The sequence below is a fragment of the Equus przewalskii genome, chromosome 15, assembly GCF_037783145.1.
Source record: "Equus przewalskii isolate Varuska chromosome 15, EquPr2, whole genome shotgun sequence".
NCBI classification, from domain to species: Eukaryota; Metazoa; Chordata; class Mammalia; order Perissodactyla; family Equidae; genus Equus; species Equus przewalskii.
Genome location: NC_091845.1, coordinates 36,297,841 through 36,322,010, shown reverse-complemented (window position 1 = coordinate 36,322,010; position 24,170 = coordinate 36,297,841). Strand labels below are relative to the sequence as shown.

Below are 24,170 nucleotides of genomic sequence, written 5' to 3'. Positions count from 1 at the left end.
CTGCATTACTGCTACCTCTGTGACTTTGCCCAAACTGTGTAACCTCTTTTTGCCTCTGTTTCCTCACCTGTCAGGTGATGTCAAGAACACCTATCTCACTGGGTTATTATGAGGTTTCAATAAAATAAACGACTTAAGGCTCTGTGCCCTGAACCAAGCAGCTCTCAACCACTAGCTGGTTCACTTCCCCTCCTATAAAGGGCCCTATCACACAAGAACTCCTGGTTCCTTCTTCTATGTGTATCCTAAAAGGCCGTCGGGATAAATAATGCTTATGAATAAGGGGAAAGGGTTGTTTAAAAGATATGTTTTAAAAATTTGCAGCTTCTGGGCCAAATGGAGAACTGAACTTCTGTATTTAATTTTTCTCTCTCCATTCTGACAATTCACCAACTAAAGTGTTTTTTTCCCCAGACATAAACTAACTAGGATGGATATAACAGGAGAGGAGACAATGACAACACTTCATAAGCTAAGATTTAGAAATAACATCTAGAACTAACTTAGCAGATTAAAGAAAGGTAAACGAATCTAAGCTGACAGTGAAGCAATCCAAAAACTGGCAGCACCAAGTACTAGGCAACTGGAGATAGAGGAGAAATAGTCAAAATAAAAAGATCTGTTGAAAACATTTAAGAAGCCTTTAGGTCATGCCATCAGCTCCTCTACTCCACACCCCAAGGCAACTGTCTCTCCCCCCTCCGCTACAGCAGATGAGATTTATTCTCCAGAGAGGGCAAAACACAAGATCCCCGGGCAGGAGGACATAGGAACTGTTGAGGGCATGCAGGCAGTGCCCAGAATAGGGGTTAGCATGCGGCACGCTGAGAGGTCCAACCCTTGCCTCTACCCTCCAGGCAAGGGACTTCTTGTGGTAATATGACAAGAACAAAGAGAAACACATAAAGATATGGATTTAGGTGTCCCCAGTAAATGGCCAGCCAGGTCCCCCACCTTAGGGCAGTTCAAGGTTGACAAGCCTCAACCACATACTCAAGAGCGTCCAATCAGCTTTTTCTTTCATTCCCCATTCTTAAATATAAGCAAATAAGAAAGCATTACCAGACATCTAAAGATAGGAAAGCTAGAGACCAAAACAGACAAAAACAAGCAAGTTGGAGAAAACAGACTACATAAGAAGAACACCTCCAAAGAGGGAGGGGTAATTTACATCCTGAGTGAAAGAAAAACTACTGCATCCTTAAATAAAGAATAGTATGCTGTTAAAAATAAATACTCAGAGGGGCTGGCCCCACCGCCAAGTGGGTAAGTTTGCATGCACTGCTTCAGCAGCCCAGGTTTGCAGGTTCAGATCCTGGGCATGGACCTATGCACCGCTCATCAAGCCATGGTATGGTGGCATCCCACACAGAGGAACTAGAACGACCTACAACTAGGGTACACAACTATCTACCAGGGCTTTGGGGAGGGGAAAAAAAAAAAGAGGAAGATTGGCAACAAATGTTAGCTCAGGGCCAATCTCCTCAAATAAATAAATAAATAATCAGAGAACAGACACAGTTCTGGAAAATCAAAACCATGCTACTAAAAACTTAGAAGAATTGGGGCCAGCCCGGTGGCACAGCAGTTAAGTTCGCACGTTCTGCTTTGGCAGCCCAGGGTTCACCAGTTCAGATCCCAGGTGTGGACCTACACATTGCTTGTCAAGCCATGCTGTGGCAGATGTCTCATATAAAATAGAGGAAGATGGGCATGGATGTTAGCTCAGGGCCAGTCTTCTTCAGCCAAAAAAAGATGAGGATTGGCTGCAGATGTTAGCTTAGGACTAATCTTCCTTAAAAAACAAAATAACAACAACAAAAAACTCAAAAGAAGGGTTGAAAGGTAAAGTTTAGGAAATCTTCCTACAAGCAAAGCAAAAAGAGGAAGAAATAGGAAACAGGAGAAAAAAGGTAAGAAAAGTAGAGGTCTGATCCAGAGGGCCAACATACAAATAAAAGGAGTTCCAGACAAAGAGGAGAAAGAACATGGAAGGGAGGAAATGGAAGAAGAGATTCAAGGGAGCTTCCAAGCACAGAGAGGCAGAGTGTCCAGACAGAGCATGCCCACTGAGCACCCAGCTCGCGGATGAAGACAGGCTACACCACGGCTGGTCTCTGTGAAATGTGGTGACAAACAGATTCTATAACCTTCCAGAGATGGAGTAAAAGGCACATCATCTATGAAACATCAAGAATAAGAATGGTTTTCAACGTCTCAACAGCAGTACTGGAAGACAGAAAATAACTGACTAATGTTCTCAAAATTCTCAAGTAAAATAACTTCCAACCTAAAATTCCACATTGAGCCAAACTATCAATCAAGTTAGTAGAATGAAGACATTTTCAAATATGCAAAGTCAACAAAAATTTACCTCCCTAGCATTCCATTTCAGGAAGCTATTGAAAGATGGGCTCTGTCAAAATAAAGAATAAACCAAGAAAGAGGAGGCCATGAGATATACAGAACAAGGATCTCAAATCTCAAGAAAGGGGAAAAGCAATTCCTTGGATGACAATGAAGGGCAGTTTCCAGGATTAAAACTACGCAGAACGCCTAGAGAGCAACGCATCTAGGTAGAGAGAACAGAGGGTGCTAAGAGGGATGTCTCTAAGAAGATATTAGAAATCCTACATCAGCGTATCTGAGTGGTCATGGACATGAGGAAAAGAAAACATGGCTAGGGAACATCTTCTATTTTAACCCTTCTACCTTAATATACAAAGAAATGACCTGAACTAGAAAATAATCTACACAGGCCTAGCTGGATCAAAGAGACTTCTGGGAAATGCTATAGGGATTCAACTGGCTCCAAAAACAGGACTATGACTCAGGCACAAGGGCACTGGTGCTTGTGGTCTCCATAATCATCTCACTCAGGGCCTGTCTTCAAGGTAGATGTAGCCAGAGCATCATGCTCTTTGGTGGAACTTTAGACCCCTGCAGAAGTGGTTGGTTTCAGAGACCATTCTTGGCCCCCCTTAGCTCTTATCAGTGAGACAGCTGCCTTCCCCTACCACACACCAACATAAAACTACGCTGCTATTAAGAATAATAAATATGAATCACTGGAAAAACTGCTATCAAAACACGTGTGGGCAAGACAAGTATAAAAAGATGAGGGAAAAGAAAAGATAATTAAAAATTGAGAAGGATTCTGCATTCATATTGTTTCAAAGTATCCAAGTTCTCATTCTACTGAAAATGACAGGGTATATGTTAAGTGTAACTTATGCAAGAAAAAACTTGAGGGAACACAAGTTGACAATCCACACACAAAGGAAATGCCTTACCAAAAGATCAGCAAATGAATGCATAGTTAAACATCTTAAATTAAAATAGATTGTTTCATCAAAAGATGATTCTGATTTACCTGACTTTCAATTAACCCACTAATCTGCCTGACAGAGTCAGATAAGAGAACTTCTGAATATATTGTTTGACTCCCCCACTCCCCAAATACACTGTAAGTTTCATGAAGGTGGAGCGGGGAGGAGAAATGACAGATTTCCTGATGTGATTGCCTTTGTGGAAATATTTATGAGAGACTACTGGAAGGTGTGGGAAGAACTAGTTATGGAAACAAAGAAAACTGGGCTATGAAAAACAAGGCAATTATTAACTTGAGGACAAATTAAAAAAGGAAACAGTCATAAAATACTGCAGTGTTCAGCTGTGAAGAACTGAATGCAAATGATAAATACTCAATTCAGATTTACCCAAAAATTATAATATAACTCTAATAGGAAGAAGAGGTGGGGAACAGAGGAAAAAGGTAATGTAAAATAGCTAAATGTTCATTTACCATAACACAGAACCAATAGACATGTCTAAAATTAATGACTCAAAAGACAGCAGCATATTATTTTGAAAACGAGAAGTATAAATATCAGAATAACAGTGAGGAGAAGAGGAAGTGACTACTTCTGGGCAGGGAGGCCATGGAAAGTGACAGGGCAGGGAACAGGTGTTTTATGTTCTAAGCCTTTACTGCTATTTGGCTTTGTAAACAATCTGCAGGTATTATTTTGACAGAAGTACTTTTAAATAACCTTAACATTTTTTCCCCACTTAATATTTGAACACTTTTTCATATTACTGAACCAGCAAAAATAATTACGAACTAAAATTTTAATTCCCATGATTTCAGCTAATAAAAAATAAAACTGATAAACTTTAAAAACTAATTAAGGGGCTGGCCCCATGGCCAAGTGGTTAAGTTCATGCAATCTGCTTCGGCGGCCCAGAGTTTCGCTGGTTCAGATCCTGGGGCGCGGACATGGCACCCCTCATCAGGCCACATTGAGGCGGTGTCCCACATGCCACAACTAGAAGGACCTGCAACTAAGATATACAACTATGTTCCAGGGGGGATTTGGGGAGAGAAAGTGGAAAAAAAAAAAAAAGACTGGCCATAGTTGTTAGCTCAGGCGCCAATCTTAAAAAAAAAAAACTAATTAAGTTAACAAATTAACTCTGCAGTAAATGATTTTTTCCTTTGAACATTTTATTACAATCAACAAGCTGCTTATTTGGGTTGAATGAGAGAACTGACTTTAGAGCAAAAACCGGAAAAGCACGGGAAGCACAGCAGTCCCCAGTCCGTGGCCATGAGGGGGCAGGGTTCTCACCGGAGGGAAGCACCTCTGGGGAGCAGCTTCAGCACCACACTGTTTGAGGTAGTCGGCCCAATCAAAGTCCTGGCTCGGGTAGCCTAGGGAGGGAGACAAGAACAATGATTCAAACGGCACCTGCCTGCCTGGCTTTACCATTCTGCTAGGTGTCTGCCCACAACTTCTCATTTTGCTAATGTGAGGACTTGATCATTTTAGAAAAGGCACCCAATAAATCCAAAGCATTATTAATTTCATAAAACAGAGCAACTCTGGTCAAACTATAACACTACAATAAAATTCTCTGGATAAATCTTAGAACTTTCAAGTTTCAAACTAGGCATTTCTTTTGAGAGAGATTTTATATGATTGATTACTGGCAATTTACCAAAAGAATTTAAGACAGTTATGACTGGATTTGATTTGTACCAATAAATCGAGGCTTAGTATCAATTCTATTATTACTTAGGCTCTAAAAGAAAAGATACACCAAATAATCTACAGTGCTATTTAATCAGTGAAGACGTTTTTTCTTTCATAAAGCTATTTCCTTAAACAAGCTTAGCTACCAAGAAACAATACTCTCAGCACTGTTTTCAGATTTATGTCCCACAGAATCTCAATGCTCTTATAAGCTGAATCATGAATTCATTTCAGAAGAAAAGTTGAGTTTAACACCCCACTTAAGTCTACCAAGGTTCTTAGTTGAAGCCTCTACAATCTGATGCCCTGACTGCACCGTCTGTGTGCAAGAAGTTGGACTGGGCCCAACTTCCCTGCTGTATCTGAGCTGCTTTCTGCTCCAGAGAGCTTAATATCTCACAGGCACAGAGCAGGCTACTCAAGACTATGCCATCCTACAGTCAAACAGCCCCTGCAATCACCTCATCTGCCCAACTCAGACTGACACCATGTTCTCCCTCTGCCTCCACTTCAACTCCCTCACAGTAAAGTATCTGCCATTTTCAATTACATAATCCACTGCTTTCCTTCTATTTACAAAGACAGTTGAGTTGTCTATGACAATGTTGAAAGCTCTGATATTTTTCATTGCTTTTTCCTTTTCTCATAAAGGCAGCAGGCAGGATAAAGAACCCAGGATATCCAGAGCCTGTCTGCAAAGCAAGAACTTCCTCAAGTAGGTTGTCCCCCATCACCATCTCCACCAGGCAGGCATTTCCACTCTCTGTTCACTGACGGAGGAGAACATGGGAGGCTGTTACTGTTTTTCCCTATTCACTCCTTGAAGGAGTTGTTGTACTCACTTTTGTCTCCCCAGTGACAAGCCCACTGCCTGGCTCATAGCAAACATTCCATAAATGTCTGTTGGATGAATGAAGGCTGAACGGATGGCAAAAGCTTCTGAATTTATGACTTTGGTTAACACAAAAGAGCACTTCCAGCCCAGTGTTTCAGTAGTCACCATTTAGAAAGTGAAGCTATGCTTTACCAAAAGCCAACTAAGAAAAGATACATAGACTGCCAATCAAATAATCTGATTTGCTGATATAAAAATCAGATAAACATTGCCACTTCCAGATACTCTAAGTTAAAAAACATCAAAAATTTCAGTCAAGCTCAACTAAGTCATATTCAAGAGTCTTGATTAAAGGGTCAAAGATTAGATTTTGCAAAGTTACAAACACCAGAAAAATGAGCTGCTACTTTCCTAAGTACAGCCTCTCTGAGTCCTACTCTTGACCATAAACCTCCCTCTGAAGTCCAAAGAGTCTCCTTCCAAGATGAGGCCCAGAAACCTAAACATCATCAATAATCTCCCTCCTAGCTCTGACTCTAATGTTTCTTCTCTTAAGCTAGCTCCCAACACTCACTGTGCATCCTACTCCCGCGACTCTGTGACCTCCTAATAAATCTAAGATGGACTGAACTAATGAACCTGCATGGAATCCCAGGTTGTTATGAAGATATATTTGTCAGTGTAGGAGGACAGAACATACTCTAAGAGTTTTTTAGTTTAATTTATAAATTTCAAATATGTAAATATATGGAATCTAGGCCTTCATTTACACTTATCTTGAGGCCCAAAAATGTTAAAGACAGGCTGGAGCAAGAGGAGAGAGAGGGACAAAAGATCCAGGTAATGCCATCTGATAAATCTAATTTCAAGAAAAAGTTCCCAATGAATAATTCAGAAAAGAATGAATACACACCAGGAGGGGGGCTGATGTGTAAACCATTCTTCAGACTCCACTGCACGGGGAAAATACCAGGACTGTCGACATGACACACAAAACATCGCTGTGCTTGATTCTCTGGTCGCAAATCATCCATTTCTACCAGGAAGTACTTCTCATCAAAAACCTGTACACACAATTTAACAGATAAAATAGACAAATGGTTTTATGGGTATGTATACACATACACATACACACACACACACACACACACACACAAAAACGTCACTTCCTTGGCAAAGCCAAACGTTACAAAACTTCAAAGCCACAGCAGGCATTAACAATAATGCTAAGCACTCAATAAATGTTACTTCTGTGTCAGGCACTCTTTTAATCAAATGCTTTTCATGCATTAATTCAGTTTTAATCTTCCTAACAACCTAATGAAGTAAGGTACCATTATCAAGCCCATTTTGCAGATAGGGAAACTGAGTTTAAAAGGAGGTTAAACAACTTGCGCCGTGGTACACAGCCAGGAAGATGCAGAACCTGGGTTCAAATCCAAGAATTTGGACTCGACACAAAATTTAGTTTAGGCTTAGTGAGGAGTCAACTACACTCGTATATTAGATTTTCAGATCCTAGCCCAGTTTCAAATGCTAAAAGAGAAGGTTTTATGAACCTCCTGTGGCTCCTTACCACCCCACACAGCCCTTCAGACTCCAGACAGGGCCTTCTGACCCCAGTGCAGGTACAGAATCCCTCCTTGTTCTAAGAATAATCTTTCAAGGTAAGGAAAACTTAAATCTCAACAGGTCAGATGATTCAGCACCCAAGCAACTATTTCTCTAGTTGAACCTGACCTTTGGTTCTACTGTCAGTAAATGGGCTTCTGCTCTATTCCTAAGCTGAATCTTCTCCCTTCCTCCTCAGTTGTAGTAACTGAGTAACTGGGCCTTGACAACCTGACCAGTATGGTTACTTCTGTCAGTCTTCCAAAAGACTAAAGTCTGAATCTGGAATCCATGGCTGGAGCGATCTTACAGCAGATCCTGTGACACTCATCACCTGCTCCCCACAGATCTCCTCACTCAACAAGTCCTGCACCTGGCTGGCACTGCTGGCCTCCATACTTTTCACATACCACGACCTACCTGCCGATTAAATCTCCTCTAGTCACGTACAGCTAGGCCTGCCCCCAAGGAAAGTGCACCCTGCTACTCAGGGCACCCAGGTTTGGTTGCCTGGGGTAACCAAGCTCTGAAAAAGGAATGGGCCACAGAGAACCGGACATTACAAATGCACACGGAACTAATTCTAGCTTCACAGCTTAGGAGAAGCAAAAGGTTGGATTAGTAGAGCCTGAAGATCAAAACACTACCAATTTCCTAAACCAGTCACCTTGATGGGAATTCTCACCAAGAGAGCTGCCCCTATTTTACCTTAACAACTGTAGCAGGAGAAATCCCAAAAGGAGACCAGGGGTCCACAGCTTCCAATTTCATATTTACAGAGAATGAATGAGTGCCGATCACTTGTTTGTCCTGAAACGCAAACACCAAGAGGGAATTAAGATATAGTATTTTCATATTAATTTTATGCACATATATAGCTGAATACTACTCAATTCAAATAATGGAACTGTCCAGCTTCTGGTAAATAATATAGTCCTATAATTTTCTTCCCTGGAAAAAACTATACAGGAAAAAAAACATAGGAAGCACTCCTCCTCTCTACATTTGGAACACAAGGGCCATCTGGAGGAAAAACAAGCTTATTTGGGCTACATAGCTAAGAGTGGAAAAGAAAAGACTCAAAATGCTTTAAGACAACTTCGGGAGAAAACCAAGACTACTGTGAGAAGAAAAAAAAGATGATCATTACTCCAGCCTTCAAACTTCTTCCCTCCTTTGGACATCACAGTGCGAGCCCTGATCACGGGGTTATCTTACGCTTGTGTGCACCTCCCCTAAATTTTACTTTACTCTGCTGTGAAAAGATAAGTACCTGTCTATCACATATTTTGTCTTTACCTTAAATAAGTAAGATGGCAATGGCTCTTCCTCCTCCTCTTTCACTTTGGCCAAGATCTCTTGCCACTCAGCTTCATTTTTCAGATGTCTGATGACTTTAGTAAAACAAGACAGGATGCTTTAAATGATGAAAGAACTTACACACTTTAAAATGCTCTGAAAGCATTCACATAAACATAAAAAAAAGTCACTTTCCACTGGGAAGAGGAAAGGGTTTAAGCCCATTTACACCATCTTCACTCAAAGAACTTGCACCTTAACTTCAGTACTCTGTCTCCTCTGTTCAGAGCCTGGGTAGTAAGCCTGGTGAAAATATCTTTAGTAAGATCCTAAGAATTACTCTAGTCCACAAAACAATATAATGCAACATCCAAACTAGAACACGTAATAATAAATGCAAACTGATTTAAACAGTAACTCTAGTTTTAATATTACTGAATTTCTTTTAATCAACAATTTGCTCTGAACTCAAGACCTGTCCTACTCCTATACCCATCTGAATGTTGCCTAGAGAATTCTTCTTTAATTTTGGTAAGGGGTCAGTATGAGTTGGAACAGAAATCTACGAGTTACATCAATATGTGTAGCAAATTACTAAAGAAATAAAAACAAAAGAAAAACAGGCATTTAACAACTCCATATTTTTTTTGCAGTATCTCTATTATGCAAACTAAAAAGGCTTTTGTAAAATGCAGAATAATGCATTAATAAAAACATAATATAACAAGAATGTAACAGTTAAAAGAAAAATGTTCTATTACTCTTCACCTAATGGGGGCTGAAGCTCATATCCCTGTTGGGCAGCCCAACCAACGTGATGAAGAAATGGATCCAAGTAATACAACCAATGGTCAAAATTGTCGGAACTTTCAAGTCCTTCATAACGTAGCTTCAGCCTCCCCCCGATGTTCTCTACTACAGTAACAATCCAAGTGCTTAAAGAGTCGCGGAAAGCTTGACATTCTAGCCTGGATCCTGGAGCAATGAGATCTAAAGGATTCCTCCCATTACGAAGCTGCAGGTAAAAACAGTGAAATGATTACATAAGAAAAGTTAACATAGTATTTTTAAAAGTCAAGTTTTAAATGATGGCAAACTAGCCTTTATATTTTTACCTGTTCAAAGCCAGTGACGCTGAATTGCCTAATATCACACAAGTCTCTCTAGAATTATTTCTAGGTGATAAGAAAATGTTTATCTTAAAGAAAATGCAATAAAACTCTTCTAACAGATCTCTACCTCTAGGTCTATGCTATATAGTCTCACCTAGAAAGAATTTTTTAAAAATTATCATTACTTAGTCTCTGTAAAAGCAAATATGATCATTATTAAAGAAAGAAGTCAAACATGACAAAAGTCAAAATCTCCCACAATTCTACCTACAAGAAAGAATCATGATAAACAGTTTGGCACACACTCTTGAGACTGGGTTTCCCACACACAAGTCAACAGCTACATGTGTCTGTCTGTCTCTATTTTCTGAAAAATTAGAGTACATATACTGTTTTTCAATTTGTGTTTGTCACTTAATATATCATAGCAATCTTCCTATGATAGCACATATAAATCTTCCTCATTCTTTTAAACTGTTTTATTGATATTCTGTACTATAAACAGGCAGTAATTTATCCTCTTATCCAGTGATGGCATCTCAGTTGTTTCTGATTTTTTACTCATTTCACAATAATGTTATGAACACAGTAAATGTTTTAATTACACTGATAAAAAGGAAGCTTAATTCTCAATATCTAGATGTATATTAAAAGCTACAACAAAGAATAAAAAGGAAGGCCAATTCCAATATTTATCACTTAACCATTTCTTAACATTCAAACTTACATTTTTTTTCCTAATAAGAACTGCTCTGTGACACTTACATATTCATATATATGCAAAAGAACATATGAACAAATGGAGGAATATACTCACAGCTAAAGATTAGGACAACAGAATCAAGGTCAATGTAGAGCAGGATATTTATTAATTCATTAGCTTATTCATTCAAATTTTACTGAGTGTTTACCATGTGCCACGCTCTAGCTAAGCATAATGAAATGAGTCAGAGTATAAAACATAAAGACTAGCTTGAAATAGAGTGTTCACTAATTAAGCTTTAAAGGGGAATGTGAATGTGAATGGATCATAGAAGTAAACCCAAGAGCTAAAACTATAAAACACTTAGGCGAAAACACAGGAGTAAATCTTCATGATCTTGGGTTAAGCAAAGCATTCTTGGATATAACACCAAAAGCAAGAAGCAACAAAAGAAAAAAATAGATAAACTGGACTATATCAAAATGAAAATCTTTTGTTCTGCAAAAGATATCGTGAAGAAAGTGAAAAGACAATCCACAGAACTGGCGAAAATATTTGGAAATCATATATCTGATCTGGACTTGTAACCAGAATTTATAAGGAACTCATACCTCAATAATAAAAAGACAATCCAGTTTAAACATGGGCAAAGACATTTCCCCAAAAACGATACCCAAAGGGCAAATAAGACCATAAAATGATGCTCAGCATCATTAGTTGTTAAGGAAATGCAAACCAAAATGAGATACTATTTCACATCCATTAGGATAGCTATAACCAAACAGAAAATAAGTGTTGGCAAGGATGTAGAGAAAGTGGAACCTTCAAACACTGCCACATATGCCATAAAGAATGTTATGGGTATAACAGAAAGTGGCAAGATATAACTTAGAAACGTCATAACCAATAAACTGATTTCACAAAAACAAGAAATCCGTATTCACTACCAAGCTCAAAAGCTATATTAATTTAAAAGGACTACTGAAAAGAGTAGCTGGTAGGACTATATAGGTCCAGTGTCTTCTGAGCAAAAGAAATGGGGGTCTCAAGTCACCTGGTATGGGAGTTACAAATGCCTATCCTGAAGTAGAGTCAACTCCTGCTCAGTTCCAGAGTCAGAGCCCAAAAAGGCCACATTTTCCAACTGCATAAAAGAATCTGAAAATTCTAGAAAAAATGTGGAAAACTAGATTTTTATGTGTTACCAACTAATTCAAAACATTTTAGGCACTGAGCAAGCCACCAGTTTGCAATCTCTGAGGGTAAGTTTAAACCTCCCAATACCATGCCTGTGTCTATAGCAACAATGCTTATTTGCCTTGGAGTGGTAAATGAGCAAACAACTTTAAGATTCCTTGGACAGGAAATATCACTGAAGATTAGAAGGGTTTTCCATACTGATTCTGCAAGCAATACTCACGCCCTCTAGCAGCGAAACAGGAGGACTACAAGCTCCCATCAGGGTCTGCCGCAGAAACTCATCCCAATTAGACATTTTATCTCTGATGCCTAGATGAGGGAATAAATGAGTGATTACTCATAATGTGAGCCACAGAACACAGAGAAAGTAAACCAAAAAGAATGCAGAGAAACTAAACCAGTGAAAATAGTTTAGAGGTGTATTTGTCATTTTAATACCTAAGAGTCCAATATATTGCTTTTTTGGGATCTTAAGAAAAAATCCTCTTAGATAGAGCTACTTCCTGGTTAGTTTAAGAAGAGCTGTATACAAAACAAAGGGAATATGCCCAGCTCCTTGTTAGTATAATTTTATCCAAAAGGTATCTACTTCATTTTTTATTATGCAAATTTTCAAATGTATATAAAATTAGCAAAAATCATATAATGAATCCTCATGTACCTTAGCTTCAACAACTGTCACTTCATAGTCAATCTTTCCATCTAGACCAGGAGTTGTTAGCAAACTATAACCTGTGGGCTAAATCTGTCCTGCTGTCTATTTGTGTAAATAAAGTTTTATTGGAACACAGTCAAGCCCACTTGTTTACATTCTGTCTGTGCCTGCTTTCACACTACAAAGGTAGAGTTGAGCAGCCGTGACAGAGACTGCATGGCCCATAAAGCCTAAAATATTTTATTATCTGGCCCTTTATAGAAACGTTGCTAACACCTAATCTATATCCTCATACACTCCACTCCCACCCAACCATGGATTATTTAGAAACCAATTCCTGATATCACATTATTTCATCCAATATAATCTCAGTGTGTATTTCTAAAAGAAAATAACTTTTTACATAACCACAATAACATCACATCTTAATGTTAATCAATCTTAAAAAATTAACAACAATCCCTTAATATCAAATATCTGTCCATGTTTGAATTTCCCCAAATGTCTCAAAAATTTTTTTTTCAATTTGTTTGGTCAAATCAGGATCTGAATGAGATCCAAATATAGCGCATGGCTGACCTATCAGCTAAATCTCTTATAATCTGTACATTCCCCCCCCACACACTTTTTCTTACAGCGTATTTGTTGGGAGACTCAGCCTTTGCTCTATGTAGAGTTTTTCAGATTCTGGTTTTACTGGGTGCCTCCCCATGGTAACCAGTCGTTCCACTGTCCTCTATATTTTCTATAAATCAGTTTAGATCTAGAGGCTTGATCAAATTCAGATTTGACTCTTTTCAGGTAGAGGGCAAGAATAAGAATACTTCATAAGTAGTGTAGTATCCTTCCAGGAAGAGGCACATCCTGTCTGGTTGTCTCTTCTTGCGATGTTAGCAGTTTTTAATGGTCATTACATAGAGACAATGACTCATTAGGAGCTAAGAATGGTAATATTCTTTCCTCCTTTCTTTGTTTACTAACCAAAATAGTTCTATAAAGAAAAATTTCTCTTCAACTATTTGATTACCCTGAGGTACAGTTTACAAAAAGAAGGCAAAATACATGCTTCTCTTTTTTCTCTGTATTTACCAGCCTTCAAAATTATCAACTGGTTCCCCAGCATGCTCCTAAGGCAAGAAATGAGGATTTTGTTTAAAAGCTTCACTATAAAGTTACAGATTAAATCACACATATGTTTCAGGCCACTGTAGCTATGGTCCAATTGACACTCAAACTGTCCCATCTTCAATCAGAGGGATTCTCTTCATGTTGGCTCCTAAGTCCTTCTGACATGACCCTATAAATTGTCATTGATATCTTTTTTACTTTTGGTATGAAATGATGTTCCAGGCTCATCTTGTACTTTGCCTACCCAGGAATGAGCTGTTGGACTTCTCCTAAGGAGTCCCAATTTACTTCAGTGAAAACGGTATTTAGAGATCATAATTGGGATACATAGGGTGCTCAATGCTACTGAGATAGTGTTTCTAGGCCTTTTCAGTGTCTAGAACTAATAAATATCTTTTCTTTCTTTTTTAAGGTAAATCATATCAGGAGTTCACATTGCTACTTCGAATACAAACTTAGGAAGATAGTATTTTTACTTAACTTCATCTATTTAAGCTCTGTTTTCCTTTATCTCGTGCTAAAAATACTAGTTTTCAATTACACATTTAATTATTAATTTGCTTTATCCCACAATACACAAATAATGATTGCAAAATAATACCAACTGTACCACCAACAATACTAAAAACAGCTGAAGATTTTTTGTTGCAATTTTTCTTTTGTCTTTATGTTATATCCCTACTAGGAACATATATTTAAATCACTGTATTTTAAAGTCACTGAAATAGTTCTTCTCTGGGTAGTTACTCCACAAGCTGCATACACATAGGTTTCTTTGTTAGATTTTGCTTTTGTTTTTTAGGAATCGCTTTCTTAAAATTTAATTTTGCTTTATAGTTATATAAAATATTTACATGGTTCAAAATTCAAATCTATAGAAGAAGGTACATTCAGAAAGTCTAGCTTGTATCATCCTTGTCCCCTTCACTCTATTTCGTTCTTAACCCACAGGTGACTTTTTTTTTTTTTGGTGAGGAAGATTACCCCTGAGCTAATATCTGTGCCAATATTCCTCCACTTTGTCTCTGGGACGCTGCCACAGCATCACTTGACAAGCAGAATGTAGGTCCATGCCCAGGATCCAAACCCACAAAACTTGGGCTGCCAAAGCAGAGGGTGCAATCTTAACCACTACGCCACCAGGCCAGCCCCCACAAGTAACTTTTTAAAATGAATTTATTCTTTAAAAAAAAAAAAACAGAATTCACATACCCATACACACATTCATTATGTTCTCCTCCTCCCTCATTCTGCATAGTTATCTTTTTTCATACAACAAGATATTCTAGAGAACATTCCTTGGCTGGATGTAGTTGGTCCCCATTTCTTTTTGCCACTGAGTGCAGCTTGCCATTATAAAGTACCATTCTTGGTCTCTTGTAATGCTTTCTGATCAGAATTCTACCTCTGCCAGATATCAAGACTGAGACTCCTGCTTTCTTTTCTATTTCCATACATCTATGTATCTTTGTCCATCCTTTTACTAACTTTACCCTTTCAGAATCTCCTCATTTAGGTATGTCTCCTGTACATAGCACAGAAGTGGGTTTTGTTTTGTGAGCCAACTTGAACTAGTTTTTTCCTTTTAATAGAAGAGTAAGCCAAAAAAAAAAAACAAGAGTAAGTCCCTTAATATTTATTCATATTACCAAAATGTTTGGCCTCAATTCTATCGTACTGATAAATATTATATAAATTATTTGTGTCCACAGTCTTTCACTATGTGATCTATTTTATTTAAACACAAACTTCTTCTTTTTAAAATCTATCTTTTGGCATTTAGAAAGGTTTGTGTTTTTGTTCTACTGGTTATCTTTATACTAATACCTCTATATAATACTTTTAGCTCTATTTTTGGACCATTTCCTATTTCTTTTTTCTATAAACAACACTAAAGTTAGCTATAGCCTCTTTTTTCTCCTCTTCTTGTCATTACAGTTAACAGCCTTTTACTCCCAGTTAACACTTAAAAAGCAATTAACTAAATTACTAGGCAATAAAGCTGGTTGAAAAAAAAAGGCAATGAGTAAGCTTATACCATTATCCACATGCTCTCCCCACTGTTGTCCTCTATTTTTTTTTAGTTACACTGTATTTATATTGTGAGAACGTGTAGCTATTATATACTATACTGTCTCCCTTAAAACCATCATTTAGTTCTAAGTTCTACTGCTACATATAAATATATTTAATGTTTCACTAACACTTTCTATGCTAATATTTCTCCATTTGTTTGTTTTTCTGAAGCTCACTCTCAAGTGGCTTTCTTAGGAAGGGCTCATGGGGACAATATCGCCTGAATCCTTACATCTTCATAACAGTTTGCATATGGCCTTTACACCTGAAGTTCAGTTTGGCAAGACATAAAATCTTTGCCTCATATTTTCTTCCGCCGAATTTCTTAAATATGTTATCCTATTATCTTTTGGTAGAAAGCAGTGTTGTCAATTAGCCTGATGACAATCTTGTTTTCCTTCCTTTTCAAGAAACTTAGCTTTTTGCCTAAATAACCACGGGATTATTTTTTGCTTTAAAGTTCAATAGCTTCATTAGAATACACCTTGATGTAGCTGTTCTTATTTGATTTTCCCATATACATAGTGAGCCCTTTCAATACATATTTCAAGTCCTATTTTATTTCAGTAAAGTTTTCTTGAATTATAGTTTATAGTCTTTTAGTGTGTCATTGCTTTGGTTATCTTCTTCAGGGATTTCTATTTTATGTATCTTAAATCATTTTTACCTATCTATACTATTTTTCCAAGTCCTTTTATTTGTTTCTTCATTTCTTTTTGGATTTTAAAATTTCTCCTCTTTTTCATCTTTTATTTCTCTTCAGATATTATCCATGGTTGATTCGTTCCTGTGTTCATTTTAACTTGATCTTCTTTTCTAGTATTTTTTATTTCCAGTTCTTGCTTAACTTCTACATTTTCTCTTTTCAAATCTTCTTTTTCTCCAATCATCTCATTTAAGAGTTTTTATAAAATTTATTTACACTTTTTCTCATTGCTTCTATCATTGTTCCTACTTTATTTTAGCTTGTTTTGAAACGTTTTTGTGAGGAGTGATGTCAGCATCATGGCAAAGTGAGCTCTTCCCTTATTCTCTGCCCCCTAAGACACAATGAAAGGGACATTCATAAACCAACAGAGACACTCACACAACACAACAGACATCTGACAGATTCATGCAGCCATTCATCGCCATACATAAGTGGATCTCCTCTCCCTTCCCCAGCAGCAGTGGGCAACGAGCTAGGGTGTGGGACCTCGCATGGCGGCCAGTGGATGACTCTGAGAGGAGAAGGAGGAAAAGGCAGCCCTCCATGGGAATACTTTCATTCTCAGAGTTGCCTCTCAGCCTGTGGGAAAGCTCCACATGGAGGAGGCTAAGCAATCGTGAGGGTGCTTAGCAACCTACCAAGCCAAGCAGCTCAGGTGGCCAGATAATGAGTGCAGAGCAGGAACTTGTGGAACCGCACATGCAAAAGAAGGTGTCCCTCCCCATCCTCCTGCCTGGTGCATAAGTTCAGGAAGTCGGCCAGAGCAGGGGATCCCCGCCACAGCACCTGCAACTAAGTGTGTAAAGCAGCAGCAGACAGGGGGCAAATGCAGATGGGCCCTGTCAGCACAGCTTCCAATGGACAGGCACAGCTGCCAAGGGTCACAGAAGGCTCAGAAAGCACAGCTCCTGCCCCGACCCTCCCAGTGGTGACAGGTGGAATCTGTGACCAGATACTACCACTACGCGATGTCAAAAGTCCACCCCATCAAACAGCATAAAGAACTACATTAACATTCCAGACCAGAAGGAAAATGCTAAGTACCCAGAAACCAATCCTGAAGCCCCAGAAATATACAATCTAAACGATAGAGAATTCAAAATAGTTATCATAAAGAAACTCAATGAGTTCAAGAAAACTCAGAAAGTTCAATGAACTCAGGAATAAGATTAACGAACAGAAGAAATTCTTCACAAAAGAGATTGAAACTATTAAAAAAAATCAGAAATGCTGGAGATGAAGAATACAATGAATGAGATAAAGAAAAATCTGGAATCCTTAAAAAAACAGAGCTGATATTATGGAGGACAGAATTAGTAATTCAGAGGACAGATATACAGAAATGCTTCATATGGAGGAGAAGAGAGAACTAAGACTAAAAAGAAACGAAGAAATTCTCCAAGAAATATCTGACAATTAAAAACTGCAACATAAGGATTATAGGTATTCCACAGGGAGAAGAGAGGCAGAAAGGAGCAGAGAGAGTTTGTTCAAAGAAATAATAGCTAAGAACTTCCCAAACCTGGGGAAGGAGCTGGAATTACATGTAAATGAAGCTAACAGAACTCCTAAGTACATCAAAGAAATATTTTTGTCTGACAGTGTTCATCTCGTTTGTAGTTATGTTGCCCTAGAAGGATTTTATTCTACCTTTCTTCCTCTTTTTTTGTTATAATAATCTTGTATGAGATTCAACTGGAATTATTTTCTGTTGTTCATGTTTAAATGAGATGAATTTTCCTATACTCTTAAGATGAGATGGTGCCAGGTAGCATCATGTCTCCAGAGCTTTCTCTTAAGACTTTTTTTCACAAAATGTTAATAGCCATCTATAAGCCCACAGACACCTCAGGACCCTAATACCCATAACTTCATCTCTAAAAACCATTCTTCACCAAAAAAAACCCCCAGGACTTCCTGGAAAAGTGGCTGATTTCAGGGCTGAGGCAAGGAAAAATTTCTTGAGCCAAAAAACAACAAAACACTCAAAGAATGATGAGAACATAACAAAGGACACATTAGCCAGCTTGAAGGGGTGCCCAATGGCCAAATCCCGGACAATTTGAGCATCAAAATCAGTAATGATAGTGAAGTATTATAACCCATTGAATAAAAATAAGAATCATGAGTCTACACTGACATGCATACATAAATACACACAGACATACATAAATGTATATGTGCAAATGGGGGAAAAGGGAATGTTCTTTCTGTAGTGAAAAGTCAATTATGAAATGTAGAAGGAATTAGAAAATACCATTGAGTAATCATTAGAGTAATGATTGTTTCAGATAAAAATTACCAATGCATGCTAAAAATAGTGGGTGACAGGGGCTGGCCCCGTGGCCGAGTGGTTAAGTTCGCACGCTTCGCTGCAGGCGGCCCAGTGTTTCGTTAGTTCGGATCCTGGGCGCGGACATGGCACTGCTCATCAAACCACGCTGAGGCAGCGTCCCACATGCCACAACTAGAAGAACCCACAACGAAGAATACACAACTATGTACCGGGGGGCTTTGGGGAGAAAAAGGAAAAAATAAAATCTTTAAAAAAAAAAAAAAAAAAAAAAAAAAAAAAAAATAGTGGGTGACAGTTTGAAGAGTAATGTGATATTTACATAACCTCAAAGTATCTTCCCACAAGATACTTATTAATCAAAAATGGTAAAAGTAGGGCCAGCCCAGTGGCACGGCGGTTGGGTTCACATGTTCTGCTTCAGTAGCCCAGGGTTCACCCATTCGGATCCCAGGTGTGGACCTGAGCACTGCTTCTCAAGCCATGCTGTGGTAGGCGTCCCACATATAAAGTAGAGGAAGATGGGCATGGATGTTAGCTCAGGGCCAGTCTTCCTCAGCAAAAAGAGGAAAATTGGTGGCAGATGTTAGCTCAGGGCTAACCTTCCTCAAAAAAAAAAAATGGTAAAAGTAATTTTATGGTGGAAAAACTTGGCATATACCAACTTAATCAAGTGATGAAAGTTAATATCACCAGTTAGAGGACAAACCAACAGCATGTATCTCCTGATATGATGCAACAGGACACAGCGTCACTTCTGCACTTTTCCTACCCGAACCTAAGGAAACATCAGACAAACTCAAAGTGTTGGACACTAAAGAATAACTGGCTTGTACTCTTCAAAAACGTCAAGACCAAGAAAGACAAAGAAAGGTTAAGGAAACTAAAAAGACATGACAACCAAATGCAATGTGTGATCCTGGACTGAATCCTGGACCAGGAAAAGAAATGGGTCATAAAGAACATTATTCGGTCTGGGATATAATGAATACTATTGGGAAAATTGGCCTGTACTTTTCAAAACTGTCAAAGTCATGAAAGACAAGAAAGCCTGAGGAACTGTTCCAGATTAAAGAAATCTTATGAGACATGAAAAGTAAATGCAACACATGATCAGGGATTTTCTTTTACTATAAAAACATTACTAGTAAAAACCGAATAAAGTCTATAGATTAAATAACAGTACTACATCAAAGTTAATTTCCTGACTTTGTTATTACTGTGCTCATGAATGTCCTTGTTTTCAGAAGTACATTTATGTATTTATGAGTAAAAGGGCTTCATGTCTACAACTGACTCTCAAATGCTTCATTAAAAAAGCATGTGTGTGTGAGAGAGAGAGAAAAGGAGAAAGACAGAAGGAGAAGGAGGGAGGGAGGAAGATAAAATAAATGTAGTAAAATGTCAACATCTGGGGACACTTGGCAAAAAGTCTCCAAGAATCTTCTATACTATTTTTGCAACTTTTCTCTAAATCTGAAATTATATCAAAATAAGAAGTTGAAAGAAAAACATATAATGTCTGGTATTTTCTTAAATCTACAGTCTCTCGTCCCTTTCTCCACCTTTATGCAACCCTTCTCTTTCTTTTGTCCTACTGTCTCTGTCTTGCTTAACTAGAATTCTACTCCCAGAAGGGCTCTTTCATTTGGTTCATTTAAAGAGTTCATAGTCCCCAGATCACTTCTGGGTGAGAGGAGAGAGGACAACAAAATCAGAAAGAGAATCAATCTGGCCCAATGTACTTAAAGACAAGCAAACCTACAAGTCCCAAACTCAGAGAGCCTCACAATCATACAGGATAAGCAACTGATGTTCCCTATGAGTGTCATAAAAACCTGAGGCTTATGGAGGACAGAAAATAATTTATAATTTGTTCTTTATAAATATTTTCATTCAAAACGCTAACCCAGAAGTTAGGAAAACACATGTGCTTGGGAGACTGAAAACTTTAAGATTGTGGACAGCCCAAATTTTCCTAGCAATATCATATCATGTCTGGATAAGAAGTATTTTATTACCTTCTGGGGCTTCAAGGGTCTTCTTATTCTGCTCACACCACCCAATGGGGTAGAGGCCAGCTTTCCTAATGTCACACCAGAAGTCTGCTCTCCGGTCCTCCCCATAGCCGTCGTAGCGGAGAAGGAGCAACTGCTCACAGGTGGTAATGATTGTGGCAACCCAGTAGGTTTCAGGATCTGTTTTCACAACCACCTCCAGTTTCATCCCAGGAGCAAATCCATTTTGCAAACGAGTGTCCACCTGAACAAGAAAATGTTATTAACCACCAGACAAGTATCTCAAATGAGTATTTTTTTGGCCAACGTTCTTTGTTAAGGCTTACAATTCTGAAGCACCAAATGCAATAAAATCTTCCCAAGGGAAAACTGAGAAATTCCAATTCTAACTCACAGGAGTGATCCAAACAAAACAGGGAATAGCAATGCTGCTCTGTTCCATCTGACTCTGAAGGAATTTTAATATAACTCAATATTTTCACCAAAGCAGTCTACAAAAAATGTTTTCCACTATGCACATAAATCACTAAATGTTCACCATTTTAACAGCCTTCAACACATTAAGTTTTCAAGAGTAATTTCTACATCATTCAAAAGAAAATTTATGAAGCTAGAAAAGGGAAAGGACAAAAATAAGTTATAATGATAATAAATTAGTATAATATGTTCCATGTGTAGGGAGCTATATCTCCCAGTCTCCCTAAAACCGTCTACATTTAATACCTGTTACCCTTGAGTAGTAATTAATAATGCTTCTTTTCTCTCTCAAAAGTATCCTAATTTAGATGATAAATTATATGGTCACAAAGGTATAGGTTAGCAATTCTGGAACTACTGTACGTGTACTCTAAGATTAAATAAATATATTGTGGATAATGACAGCCAGGTTTCTCACTGTGGGAGAAAAGTAAAAATAAGAAAAGGGAAACACAAGAATGAACCTTGTGGTGTTCAACTGGAATTGGAGGTATCAGAATGAGGTCACAATTACAGACAGACAGACGGAGAGATACAGAACAAAGTAGAGATATGTACGCATGTATGTGGTAATATACATATATTTCCTAACTCTGTGAATTGACAAGGACTAGAAGCAAGGATACTCGGTAGTAATAAGAAAATTTAGCATCTAAATCTTGATTTCTAAATACCATCCTACAATAAAAAAGAACAAGAGATCCATAAAGAAACGATTGATCCCAATTCTCAGGTAGGGAAAATACAGTAAGAGCAATGAATATCTTGTGATGCCAGAAAGTAAGGAAATGCTTCAAAAATGATGGGGGCATGTTGAAAGGACAAAGGATCCAACTAGAAGGATCTCCCAATGGTCACATTTGAAACAATTTGAGCAATAAAATGAATAACGAGAGTAATAGATTATAACCCACAGATTTAATTAAATGTCCATGAATCCATACTGTTATAAATAATTAACAGAGAAGAGGAGACATACCTTCCTTAGAGTAGAAAATCAATTAATAAATACAGAGAAAAATGATGAAAGTAGAAAATCACCATTAGACAAACACCACAGAAATAAACACTTCAGGAAAGAATCATGGGTTGATGCTAAAATGACTACAATGACTATATTTGCCTAATATCAAAGGTTCTACCCTCAAGATTCTTATTAATTGCAAAAGGAAAAACAGCAACATTTGATTGAAGAAACCTGGCAGACACCACCTTAACTAACTAATCAAAGTTAACATTGCCAGTCCTAAAACATCAATATCATATACCCTTGATATCATATAAGAAAAGCACAACATCATTTCTATGACATTCTTGCCAATCTGCATATACTCAAGCTAATCATGAGAAAAATCAAACTCAAATTGAGGAATGTTCTACAAAATAAGTGATATGTAACATGTGCTTCAAAAGCGTCAAGGCCATGAAAGACAAAGAAAGAATGAGGAACTGTCATACAGTGAAGGAGACTATGGAGACATGACAACTAAATGCAATGTGGCAATCACAACCACTGGAAAGTGAGGGGAATCCCAGAAAGGACAGAGCCAGAGAGGGAGAGTCACACATTCTGTGTAAAAAATTCCTCCCCCTTCTAATAATCACTACCCTGTTGTACTCTTGAAAGTCACTATTCTGAATTATAACATTACAGTTTAATATTGCCTGTGTTTTAACACTATATTGGTGGAATTATACAGTATAAATGTTTTTCTGTGTGGGGCTTCTCTTGTCCAACATTGTTAATGAGATTCATTCATGCTGTTGCATGAAACAGTAGTTTATTTCTTTTCGCTGCTGTAAAGTATTGCATCATACTTATCTATTTTATGCTCAGAGTAGTAGGCATTTTGGGTAGTTTGCAGTTTTGGAAGACTACACATAATACTGCACATAATACTGCCATGATTATACAAATAGTTTTGTATGTCTCTTGGTGCATACTTACATGGATTTCTATAAAAGATACAGCCAAACTGTTTTCTCAAGTGGTTGAACCAATTTACTCTCCCAGTACTGTATGAGAAATCCTTCTGTTCCAACATTCTAACCAACACATTTGTATTTTCAGTCTTTTTCATTTTAACCATTTTGAAAGGTGTATTGTGTATCTCCTTGTGATTTTAATTTGCATTTTCTGATTTTTAATAAAGTTGAGAAGCTTTATATTTACCACCCATTTAGATTTCTTCTTTTGGGAAATGCCTAAGTTTCTTCCAATTTTTTATTGAGTCTATATTTCAGTGATTTGTCAATTACTTGTATTACAAATATCTTCTCACTTTCTTGATGGTGTCATTTGATGAACAGAAGTTCTCCATTTTAATGTAGTCTGATTCATCAATATTTTTCCTTTAAAAAGTCAGGGATTTTTCTATATTTTTTTAACTTTTTATTAAGATTATGATAGTTTACAACCTTGTGAAATTTCAGTTGTACATTATTGTCAGTCATGTTGTAGGTGCACTACTTCACCCTTTGTGCCCTTCCCCCACCTCCCCTTTCCCCTGGTAACCACCAATCTGTTCTCTTTGTCTATATGTTTAACTTCCACCTATGAGTGGAGTCATACAGAGTTCGTCTTTCTCTAACTGGCTTATTTCACTTAACATAATACCCTCAAGGTCCATCCATGTTGTTGTGAATGAGACGATTTTATCCTTTTTTATGACTGAGTAGTATTGCATTGTATATATATGTATATATACACACCATATCTTCTTTATCCAATCATTAGTTGATGGGCACTTAGGTTGCTTCCACATCTTGGCTATTGTAAATAATGCTGCAATGAACACAGGGGTGCATGGGACTTTTGGAATTGCCGATTTCAAGTTCTTTGGATAGATACCCAGCAGCAGGATGGCTGGGTCATACGGTATTTCTATTTTTAATTTTTCGAGAAATTTCCATACTGTTTTCCATAGTGGCTGCATCAGTTTGCATTCCCACCAACAGTATATGAGGGTTCCTTTTTCTGCACAATCTCTCCAACATTTGTCACTTTTTGTTTTGGTT

At 37.8% G+C, this 24,170-nt stretch overlaps 1 protein-coding gene across 9 annotated transcripts in view; it reads right to left on the bottom strand.

Moving 5' to 3' along the window:
* SFMBT1 (Scm like with four mbt domains 1) overlaps positions 1-24,170 on the bottom strand; it is a 135,898-nt gene that overhangs the window by 31,117 nt on the left and 80,611 nt on the right. For all 9 annotated transcript variants that reach the window (XM_008513135.2, XM_070574998.1, XM_008513136.2 and 6 more), the window contains 7 exons: positions 20,679-20,919; positions 12,017-12,105; positions 9,550-9,796; positions 8,782-8,876; positions 8,191-8,292; positions 6,785-6,935; positions 4,632-4,714 (listed from right to left, as the gene is read on the bottom strand). In XM_008513135.2, coding sequence (XP_008511357.2) covers positions 4,632-4,714; positions 6,785-6,935; positions 8,191-8,292; positions 8,782-8,876; positions 9,550-9,796; positions 12,017-12,105; positions 20,679-20,919 — 1,008 coding nt within the window. The remainder of the gene's footprint in view (positions 1-4,631; positions 4,715-6,784; positions 6,936-8,190; positions 8,293-8,781; positions 8,877-9,549; positions 9,797-12,016; positions 12,106-20,678; positions 20,920-24,170) is intronic.